Source organism: Borostomias antarcticus (assembly GCF_949987555.1).
Source record: "Borostomias antarcticus genome assembly, chromosome: 21".
NCBI lineage: Eukaryota > Metazoa > Chordata > Actinopteri > Stomiiformes > Stomiidae > Borostomias > Borostomias antarcticus.
In genome coordinates this window covers 11,117,149-11,129,426 of record NC_140254.1, presented here as the reverse complement: position 1 = coordinate 11,129,426, position 12,278 = coordinate 11,117,149, and the positions used below count along the sequence as shown (strand labels likewise).

The 12,278-nt window shown below is 43.5% G+C and overlaps 1 protein-coding gene across 1 annotated transcript in view; it reads left to right on the top strand.

The window, feature by feature from the left end:
• runx1t1 (RUNX1 partner transcriptional co-repressor 1) overlaps positions 1-10,423 on the top strand; it is a gene marked incomplete at both ends in the record, with an annotated part of 81,109 nt that extends 70,686 nt beyond the window's left edge. The window contains 2 exons of the mRNA XM_084455427.1: positions 7,987-8,177; positions 10,100-10,423. Coding sequence (XP_084311553.1) covers positions 7,987-8,177; positions 10,100-10,423 — 515 coding nt within the window. The remainder of the gene's footprint in view (positions 1-7,986; positions 8,178-10,099) is intronic.
• Positions 10,424-12,278: the final 1,855 nt, after the last annotated feature.

Sequence of the window (12,278 nt, the reverse complement as noted above, 5' to 3'; positions counted from 1 at the left end):
GCCGCTTCGCGCTGCGTCGCTCGCGTCCAGTTAGGACATAACAACAGAAAACAAAGCAATGGAACGCATTGTGTCGCTGACGCTCGCTCGCGTCGCATGTAGTTAGGACACGGTGTTACACTGGGTTTGATGTTTTTATATGATGCGTTGTGATGTCTATGTGCTCATACCATGGATGTATTAATAGAACTGGTTACAGCCACTCCATTCACTGACCGCTATCAACAATGAAGCCCTATTGAACCGCACCATCTTGGCAAATTTGTAGTCATTTGACCATTTCCGGTGACTTTTGTACTTGCGCAGTTGTGCTTTTCTGGCCTTCCGGTGACTTTTGTACTTGCGCAGTTGTACTTCTGTCATACGCGCGTCCACGTCCACGGTCAACGTTGGCACCGCTTCTAGCTATCGAATGGCCGACTGGTGTAAGATGGATAGCCTAACGTTAGAGAGATAAATGTAGGCTATGGTTATGTTAATAAAGCTAACAATGATGTTGTAACATGCATGCAGCACTGCCGATCTGAACGATTGATTCATTATTACCATGGATCGGTATTGGGATTGATCAAGGGGCGAATGTGAAATAGCAGCCACGAACTCAGCGGGTTATCCGAGATGCGGTAGCCGCGGCCAAAGCTCCTGCTGGCGGGGAGTGAAGCTCTTCAACTCGCCGGTCACTGGCTCCCTGGAGGAATTTAGCCTGGCTGCAATAACGTTATCGCGAACGGAATGAATACCATCTACTAGCAAACAAAACATGTTCAATTATATTTAACCTGTTAAAACTAAGATGCCTGGATGAAAAAATAATTTCTCCAATGGATATATTTTACAAAAACAGGTTAATATGCAAGCCGGTTTTCATTGCTAAATCAAAGCGGGGAGAGCCGGGAACGTGCGTGGACGCGCGTCGGACAGAAAAGCACAACTGCGCAAGTACAAAAGTCACCGGAAATAGCAAAATGACTACAAATCTAGCCAAGATGGCGCGGTTCAATAGGCCTTCACTTTAGATTTCGAATCCTGGGGGCTTGGCTCATACCTAACACACACACACAGGAACACAATGACGGTAGCATTCACAACGACGGCGCTGTCATCCAGATACAGATGTGGGAACATAAGAATGTAACTTGACCCGCGGTATTCTAACAGGCGCGAGTAAGATGGCTAACGGAGATGACCAGAGATGTGTTTGAAATGGTTCACTCACTCCCTATTCCCTATTACCATGGATGTATTGAGTGCGACATAGTGAACTACATGGGGAATGATTTAACAGTTTTGGGACACATGGAATGTAACTGCGTAAGATATTCATGACTCAAACAAGCAGACGCGCCGATCACTGATGGCAGCAGGTTGAAATATCAGGAAGTATTCAGGTTCCATGTTTAGTTGAATGATAAATCCCATATAAATGGTTGGAATTCTAATGATGTGCAAGTGTGATTTTGTCAACTTTAGTGCTGTCTGCTAATAGCAGGCTGTGAAGCTGCACGATAAGACCGTGATAGCAAGTTAGCTCACGACAGCAGCTTCCAAAATATTAAAGGTAGCTGTCGGTGGCTAAAAAACAGATAGCTAACTTTACAACGATGATTCCTGTAGCTATTTTGATTTTGATGCTATTAGTTCAACTTCTGTTTCTCGGGCAGGAACGGAGACGAACTCGCATTAGCAGCAAAGCAGCTAGAGGAATGATCTTTACATTAGCTAACTGCTTTAGCTACTGCTAGCTACCGTCTTCTTCACTTCTCCTTCGGTAAAACATGACACCGTTGTGTTGTGGTATTGTGGAGGGCTTAGGCAGAAGCAGGAAGAGAAACCACTTTTGCCCCATATAAGTAAAATAATGGTCTCATAAGCATTTTCGATTGTAAAATTGTGTTCACTTGTTTTAGTTTGCAAACATATGCAATTTTCTTAGCATTCCCAGCTTTGTATGTAGTTTTAATGTGAAAGATACATCTTGAATGCAGTCAAGACAAATTATTTTGCCTCATAACTTTTGTCAAACCCCCTGGTTCCAGTCAATTGGATTATAGGCTATAGGCTATACAATGAGACGTTTACAATGACGTTACCTTATGAACACAAATAGCTTAACCTATAGGCCTACATAAAAACAATAGCCTAAAACCATGTTTATTTACAATGTATTTTCTTTCATTGATAGCATGCCAAGAGTTAGGGTGAGGAAAACGACGCGCGGTCTCTTTAGCCCTGAGACCATCAGGCAGGCAGCTCAGGAGGTCGTTGGCTATATATATTATTATGATATTATGTCTAATAATACATTCGTTGAAAGTACACAGGCTGATCTACTATACGGAATTGGACCGAGGAGTGTTCTCATATGGAACTAGGCTGTGCGCCCGCCCGCGACAAGAGCTGAATTGTAGTCAGCTTTCCCCGCTGCGCGCAGGACGCGTGCGTCCCCCGCTCCGAGCGAGAATGCAGGCGGAATGTCGCTCCCCGTCTGAAACGGCCTTGACTCCTGGAATCCCAAGGTCTTTTATATTGAAATTCTCTTGATGGTCTGGGGATGCGAGACGTGTTAAGGGAGTGCATCAGTCGAGAGCCTTGACAGTAGGCTACCAGCCTGCGCTGCGCTCAGAACAAAGTTGGATGAATGGATTATTGGAATCCTGGAAAATGTTTATTGCGCTCTAAAATCATGAAAGCATAAATGTAAAAATGCAGCAACAGAAGTAGTCTAGATGAGATGGTGGTTTAAATGAATGGCAACACATAAATTGAGACATAAATTGAGACTGGTGATAATGCTGATAATCTACAGTAGGGCCTACCTCTGGCTGAGTTCATGGTTACAGCCATTCATCTCTTACACATGGGCCTATACAATACTTGCACAATCTACTTTGGACGTTAATCCATCCATCTATCAATCAAACTAGCGAATTCAATGGCCGGTCATGGCAAAGCACCCGCTAACGCAGGCTACCCCCTCCCCACGATCCAGGGCTAGGAAACCGGTTCATCCAGTTTATTTGAATATAAAAGCATTTGGGGGGGGGGGTTACTAGTTACTAGTTAATAGTCTAGTCCAGGTTCGCTGGCGAGTGACGAGCTAGTCAGATGGCGCATGCATGTGTGGACATTGTAGGCCGATTCTGTAAAACCTAAAGAATAAAAGTAGGCTACATTCAACGTTCATTGGAGTGGTCCAGTTGGATAGGCTAGTCTAATCTAAATAAATTGAGGACCTGCATTTTCAGTGTTTGCTGGTAGCGGACTGCATCGATCAATGCAATGACTCTCCATGTTTTTCAGTTTTACCCTTTTCATCAATAAAACATCATTTTTACAACCATGTCTCATTGATTGGGAAGGCATTTAGAGCTGCCGGTCTATTAGCCTACATTCGGACTCAGAGGATGACATAGGCTAACTGTTTATTGAGAAACAATTGGCTATATAAAGAAATACCACAATGCATGTAGTCTAGATATATTACATTATGGTTATACACTTTATGGTAGACTGCCCTCTCGCTCGCTAAGCAGGCTACATTGTGGCTGTTTTGTTCATCGCAGAAGCCTATAGGCTACACATTAAAAAAATGTTTTTTTTTATATAGACCTAGAAGGAATCAGAATATGTGGAAATTTAATTTTAGCCTATTTTAATACAATTCAAATTCTGCTTAAGAGGGAATTATTTTCAACGGACATTATGACCTGAGCATAATTAATAATTATCTAAGTTAATATAGGCCTATGAGAACGCAACGCTTTTTACGATAGGCTAGGCTATGCGTCTTGTGATTGTACTGTAGCCTAGGCTACAACTTAAGGCTTGCCCTATTGAATTCATTTTATAGCCTACTAGGCTACTCATTATTATCGAATTATCTAGTTGATATATGAATAAAACAATAAGCCGTTTTAATGGCTATGGGCTACTAGTTGTAGCTATATGATGCGCTCTGCTCTTATACGCACGGTTGAGGCGGCAGCTCAAATACACTTCGCACATATCCTCTGCTATAGCCTCTCACAGACAGCTAGGTGCACTTCATGCATTGGTAGACAGTTCTGTTCTTGCGGCAGCTTGTCTTCACCATGCAAGTATTTTTTGGGGGGTATTCTTCTGTGGACACTGCGAGGGGCGCCGCAGGTGGCTGTTTGGACGCCAGAGCGCGCAGCTCTTCAGCCAACTGGAGGATGTCGCGTCTGGGGAGGCTCTGCATCTCTCCACCAGTCCCCAGCGAGTTCAAGCTCCCCCAATGAATAATACTTATTTATAATAGCCTACATAGCGCGAAACTGTGCATATAATAGGCTGTAGCCAGCGCGAAACTGCGCATTCCCTATAGCCGTTCATTGAACAGCTGGCGGCCGGTATAAATAAATAAAAACATACACGATATTTTGTTATTTGAATGATCTTGAATATATATATATATTCAAGATCATTCAAATAACAAAATATTGTGTATGTTTTTTTCATTTATAATTTAACAATAGGGGGTGCAACAGAACACAATTTTAGGGAAAGTCATTGACAGGCGGACTTCAATGTTTTATTAAAATATAGTTATGTGCAAATGAAAACCCACAATCGTCCTATGGACCTTACCCCGATTTTGGAAATCAGATAAAGGCGTTCACAAGACCATTTCAATAATCGCATTATTACAATTATCGGTTGATGTCTCACTGTCAAACCTGCCGCTATGCACAAGATAGTTAATGTCCGGATATGATTGGCAATGAGTGATCTTTACTCATGGCGACTATTTCAATTTTGTATGGATCCACACCTCCGATCAAGCTTATTTTTTCTTTGTATCGTGCTGAAGCCATATAGCCTACTGCGCTCAGACTTGGCTACATTAGCTGGTGCCCTGTCTTCAAATTTACTTCCGGGGTTTACGAGTAGCCTACCAGTTGAATGCGTTCCAGAAACAAAACGCAAAACCCTCACGTTCACCACATCTTTACTAACAAATATATTTACAATACTGTTATTTTGCGCATTTGACTTAACAGACACCACGTCTTGACCCGACGTCAGTTGCCGAGATAGATAGGCTACTGTAGGCCTAGATATATTATAGGTGTTCGTAATAGTTAAATTACATCGAGATGGAGAAAACATGTGTTTGAGAACAAGGTAATAATAACAATTAAACGTTATTTGTATAGCCCCTTTCATACAGATAAATTCAGCTCAAAGTGCTTTATAACAGAGCATTTAAATTAAGGAATGTGAAATTTAATGATGCTTCATTCGTAGACTATAGGAGAAAAACACTGAGCCCAGCCTGCTAAATCTACTCAAAGACGCCACCTGGCGGTGGTGCATCACTAAAACGAAATAACACCCGTCTGAAATCCCACGAGATTTCCAACGGGATTTCCCTGCCAAATACCGCGAGGAGAAATGCTGCAGAATGTGACATTTCTAACTTCCCACATCTGTAGATGTCCCTCCTATCGCCTGCTAAACTCCTCACATTCGCCGCAGTGGTGATTTTCCACACGGTGCTGTCTTTCAGCTGCCGTCCACTCTGCTAATGCTGTGTTCACACCAGGCGCGGCGAGAAATTTTGCGCCGCCCAGTTCGCCCAATCTCACCGCGGGATCCAAATTGAACTTTTGTGAATGTCGCCGCGCGGCGAATCCTGGCCGCCGCGCCGTCGAGTTCTGCGATTCGCACCACCCGTGCCGCCCACCGCCCAGTCCACACGAATTGTATTGACTTTCTATGTAAACTCGCCGCGCCGCAGGAAAAATTTGCGCCCAGTGTGAACACAGCATTAGAGAGAGGAAGCTTCTGAGGGTTCGGCCGGCTGCCGGACCGAGCTCTCCCTGCGTGGTCCATTTCATCTCTGTCTGTCTGGAGGGATGCTATTCAAAGAAAGCTCCTCTCAGTTAAGAGGCCCCCCTCCCTTTTAGACTCTTAAGTTCTGCAGCGCTCAGCCTGTGAGGAGAGTGTGGTATCGTACCCCAGAATAACGCTCAGTGAATTATTATACAGTAGGAAGTCCAGAGGTTTCTCTGAGCTGGTCCACACACTCCAAATATGATGTCAGGTCATAAACTAGTTTTACGGCCGTGGCCGAACAAGTAATCCCCTCTCCTTCACGCTAGTCTAGTGGTTTAGCTATTAAAGGTGCAGTAGGAACCATAGCATCAGTGATTATTACGACACGGTCAATATTAAATAGTTCCTTACTAAAAACAGGAAGCACATCTGTTAGACTTCCCAGCTATGGACTCTGGATTGGTTGTCATTGATGTTCTAGAACACGGACTCCTCTTGATAGAACGCTCCTGGATGCTGTGTGAATGTTCTAGAATATGAAAAAGAGTTCAGTGAAAGGCAATCTTGGGTGTATCTAGGAGTCAATGGCCTTTCTTTGAAACCCCCATGAGGAATGAAATTGCCGGCCCTTGCTTGGCCAAGCATGATGTGTGGAAGATACTGGGAACGGGTAATATGCATTTAAATTGAATTGAGTATCACCGTGGTGACTCGACTGGCGCTCTCCTGCGCGAGGATTGATCTTCCATCTGTGGTGTTTGGTGTGATCACACTTCCCTGCACACAGCTATATCAGCTGCACTGAGCAATCTCCAACACCTCTGTCTGCACTGCACATTAAGTCCCAGCACACAAAAAACACCCCGGTTTAACAATTTAGCTCAATCACAACAGGAAAAAAATTACCTTTGAAACACATTGTATTTGCTGATATTGAAAACATTTTTTTATATCTGATCTAATAGAGTTGCATACAGTAGAAGGCCTCTCCAATTGAGTATGGGACACTTAAGCTCTTGAAAGACGGAAGTGTATTGGATCGAAATAGAAGTATTGGCTTCTTGTCTGGAGAATTTATGGTTTTACTCATTCAAATGTTTTCTATGTAATATTCTTTTTTGAGTGTACAGTATTATTTTCAGCAATATAGTTTTTTTGTGGTGGAAGGCTGACAGATTTAAATATGTAGAGGATTGCTGCAAAATAAGATTTTTTACTCACTGGAGGACTGTGGTGAACACATCTGTTTGAGCAGGCTAAATGTTTACAGTTGGTGATAAATATTCAAGCACCTTGCACCACAGCCTACCACTTCCCCACTTCCCACTCCGCATGGGCCGCAGGGATCACAATAGAAATGCATAATTTAAATATAAATTGCCTGATTTGCATACACAATTAGTCAAGTTACAGCCTTGAACAAAAAAGAATTGCCTGCCTCTCACGTTCAGCAGGAATGTCACTGTTAAACACCCACGCCCGGGCTTTTACCCAATGCACAAAATGATCCAAAACATGCATTTCTGATTTTAAAAACGTTTATTCAAGAGATTACCGGAGATTAATGGCATTAGGCCGTCATAAGGAAGTATTACTCTTCATTGAAGGCAAAACGCACGGACAGATTCATGTTTGAATTTCCATCTTGTTTACCCGTCATGATCAAAGACAGAAATCATCAGTCCAACTCAACTAGGCATGCGTGGCAACGGCAGACATCATTCACCCTCTTGCTAGTGGATCAAACCAATTAAACATGCTACAATCGCTTTTTAGAAAGAGGGTACTAATTATTCTCAGAAATGCAAAGCCAATAATTGCGGTAAATTTAGCTCTCAGCTGATTAACATTACTTTACTAATGTCTGAGCAAAAGCAAATAAGGGAATAGATGTTCAAAATAAGTGTGTGAATGATAGGAAATGAACAGGCCGAACAGAAGGACTAGTGCCATTTTGTGTGGTTTAGTGTTGGTAGGCTGTGATAATAATAATGATATATGACATATCAGAGAATTTGTCTACATGGATTTACAGTGCATTTCACTTCACTTGACATGTGTGAGGTTTGGTTAGTTCAAAACGACTCCTTCAACACCACACAAAGCTCATATTGTGTTGAGTGGTGTTTGTGGGCCGTGAACAGCCAGTTGCGGACGGCCCCTGAGCTTGTCTCCCACCTCTTTCAGAAGAGGCCGTGAACGAGGTGAAGAGGCAGGCCATGTCGGAGCTCCAGAAGGCGGTGTCGGAGGCGGAACGCAAGGCCCATGAGATGATCAGCACGGAACGCGCCAAGATGGAGCGCACGGTGGCGGAGGCAAAGAGGCAGGCCGCCGAGGACGCGCTCACCGTCATCAACCAGCAGGAGGACTCCAGCGAGGTAGGACACGTACCATCATCTCTCACCCTCACACTACACCCTGCACATGAGGACGCATGCTATGGACTTAATAGAACACAACCATCATCAGCCTTGGTGAGCATATCCATGTTTACAAGAAAAGCTCATGTTATTTATTCAGAATACTTAACACACTGATTTTATGTCTGATTATCATAATAGTATTGATATTTTTTGCAGCTTTGTAATATCAAAGTAGATCTTTGTAACATTTCCCCAGATCACTCTTAATGCAAATGAGGATGGCCTGGCAGTCAGAGAAAAGAGCAGCATGAAACAAGCTACAGTAGATCAGAGTAAAGCTACAGTAGATCAGAGTAAAGCTTCAGTAGATCAGAGTAAAGCTACAGTAGATCAGAGTAAAGCTACAGTAGATCAGAGTAAAGCTTCAGTAGATCAGAGTAAAGCTACAGTAGATCAGAGTAAAGCTTCAGTAGATCAGAATAAAGCTTCAGTAGATCAGAGTAAAGCTTCAGTAGATCAGAGTAAAGCTACAGTAGATCAGAGTAAAGCTTCAGTAGATCAGAATAAAGCTTCAGTAGATCAGAGTAAAGCTTCAGTAGATCAGAGTAAAGCTTCAGTAGATCAGAATAAAGCTTCAGTAGATCAGAGTAAAGCTTCAGTAGATCAGAGTAAAGCTTCAGTAGATCAGAGTAAAGCTTCAGTAGATCAGAATAAAGCTTCAGTAGATCAGAGTAAAGCTTCAGTAGATCAGAGTAAAGCTTCAGTAGATCAGAATAAAGCTTCAGTAGATCAGAGTAAAGCTTCAGTAGATCAGAGTAAAGCTTCAGTAGATCAGAGTAAAGCTTCAGTAGATCAGAATAAAGCTTCAGTAGATCAGAGTAAAGCTTCAGTAGATCAGAGTAAAGCTTCAGTAGATCAGAGTAAAGCTTCAGTAGATCAGAGAAAAGCAGTGCTGGTCGAGCATGTGCATCTGTTCCCCCTCACTCTCCCAACGTTAGCTGTCGAGTTTAGAAAGGTGGTACCAATTGAGTAGAGAGGAAATTGGGAAGGTAGCGTTCAGTCACTAATCACCGTCAGAGACCTCAACGTTTAATCAGTTAGCACGGCAACGCCAGCTCACATCTGACTGTGATTGTGAGAGCCGTGTTTACGAGGGGCCCCTCCCCAGGGAAGGTTCAGAAGCTGTTTAGAACTCTGCCGGAGAACCCAGCCTCTGTCATAACGGCCCCCTCTTTGAACTTAGAGACGTACACAAAGAGGCCTTAAGTGTAATCTGAACCAGGGTTTGATCTCAGCGCTGGGCTGCAGTCATCTAGCGTGTGGCAATTGTTCCCTTGCAGTTCATCCTGCAGGCTTCTGCTTTGATAAAACCTCTTTTAATCTAATCCAAATCTATTTTAGATATTATCTGAGAGGATTTATTTTATTAATAGCACTAGTTTAGGCTCTTAGATGCTTGTTTAGAAAGAGATGCACTTCTGATTTCTGGTGAGTAGTACAGGTACACTTGACTACTTTCATTGAATGGACTTATTGTGCATTTTTTAAATTACTAATGTTATAGAGATGAATGCTCATATAAGCAACCACAATGTCTTAATACACACACTATTTTATATATGAACAGGCTAAACAATATATATATCCTCCCTCTTAAGCACCCATTATATTTTTCTTTTGCTACTCTTGCACTTGGCCGTTAACACTAGATTACGCCTTTAGTCACTTGTTTAGAAAGGAGATGCACTTGTGGTGAGAGTAGTAGTACTCGCTTTGGATAAAAGTGTCTAGGGGGCTAAATAACTGTGACTTAATGTAATGCGTGTATCAAGACATCGTGGTATATAAATAAACATAATTATTATCACCTATGAGTTTAATTGTATCATAAAAGGCGTTGCAGGATTGTAAGCCAGTGTGTGTGTGTGTGTGTGTAGAGCTGTTGGAACTGCGGGCGCAAGGCCAGCGAGACGTGCAGCGGCTGCAACACAGCGCGCTACTGCGGCTCGTTCTGCCAGCACAAGGACTGGGAGAAGCACCACCACGTGTGTGGCCAGACCCTGCAGGCCCAGCAGCAGGCGGGGGGAGGGGGAGGGGGGGGCGGCGCCCCGGGGGCCGAGACCCCCGCCCCCGTCAGCTCCTCCTCAGCCACACCCAGCAGCGGGGCGGGGAGCCCGGCCGCCACCCCGCCCGCCAACGCCACCCCGCGCTCGGCCACCCCGGGCACGCCCTCTTCCACCCTGGAGGCCGCGGCGCGCTAAAAAAAAACACGACATCCCATCACCGGGGGACCCTAACCCCCGCCCCCCCCCCCCTTGTCGCCCTACTCCCCATCATGACAGTTTCAATTGCCTCACTTATTCAAAGACGCTAACGCTAAAGCTAACATGCTTATGGAGAGAGATGGCGTCGACCTATCTATCTTGGAGGGAGTAGTGACCACAAAGCAGGAAGAGCTTCATATCAGGTCATATTGACTTAATGATTTAAAGAACGCAAAGATATTCTTTGTTTTTAATTATTAATTGTCTTTTAATCGTTACTATCGCTATTATCGTTGTCTATGTTGTCGTTGTTGTCGTTGTTGTTGTTGTTGTTGTTGAAGATGTCATCATTGCTTATATTCCGTTTCCTGTAAATATGAACATAAAGATGAGACTGAGCAGAAACAGTGGTTAACTCCAGACAAGTATATCTGACCTCCCAAAATGTTTTTATTCCTATTTACTTTACCTGGGATATGAAACTAGTAGACCTCATAAAAGACACTTTACCAAACAACATACCAAGGGATTACTACAAGACGTACCTGTAGCTGTTACTGTAGGAAGATAAACACCCCAATAGTCTGTGACAAAGACAACAGATAGAAATGCCATGAAAGACAGACAGTCAGACAGACAGGTGGATGGACAGACAGACAGGCGGACAGACAGACAGGTGGATGGACAGACAGACGGACAGACAGGCGAACAGACAGACAGACAGGCGGACAGACAGACAGGCGGACAGACAGGCGGACTGGAGAGAACAGCGTGGACACTTTTGGCCAGAAGGGTGAACAGAATCTCTGGGTTAAAGACTCCTCAAACCTCCACAAGAGTGGAGCAGATGTGCACCAGATTCTAAAGAAACCCAGCTGTTTTCTCTCCCTCTCTCTGACTTGTAATCATATCCAGGTCAATGGGCTGAGAAACATAAAAGCTGTCACACTGAAGGATGTAAGGGTGAAAAGGAAGAATAACCACCTTGGATGTGATACAAACCCTGACCTTATAGCACATGTTCTCCAGAGCATCTCTGAGTGCTTCCAAGACAGGAAGCGCTCAAACAGGAAACCAAGTCATTGGCCCACCAGTGCAAGACTGTCAGAACCTCACTATGATAGCCACTGGCAACCAAGGGCTGAAACACTACAATACCCCTAATGCATTGGAAGATCTTTGTCCCCTGACTTTTGGACAGCGTAGAGCCTCTCCAGTCTTGCCCAAATCTAGCTCCGCCAATATTTATCCTCCATATTATTATTTCCCCTTTGTAGATCTCACAGTGTTTAACACATCTGTCCTGTGGCGTCAGAAATGGTAATTTATTGTAAATGTGTTGGACGCTTGTGGCGATACATCGTACTTTAACCAGTCAACTTTATAGGCCCCATATCCCTCTCTAGCGGTGCAAAAAGAGAAAAAAAAGAAGTGTAACATTTCTGAGCTGCTTTTCTATTTCTGTGTGTAAGTGGTAGTGCCCCCGTAGTGTACTTCACAGAGTAGTACTTCCCCTGTAGCGTACTTCACGAAGGAAAAAAAAACATGTTTATTTTTATTTTGTTTGTCCTCGAGAAAAGACAAGCTATATCTCAGAGCTGCTACTTCAGTCTGATCTTTTCTGAGAACTAGCATGTTTCACGGAATGCTAACCTAAATGTTTTTGTACAAGGGACGTACATACATGTGTTTGCACTGTCACAGGTTATCTCGGCATGCTTCTTCTGGCAAACTTGTTTTTGGGTATAATAGAGCCATACTTACTGATTTTGTATGTAGTGCTAGCGTACCTGCTCTGTGCATTTCTTTTTTTTGTAAAGCTGGAAATGTGTAAACACAATCCACCTATTGT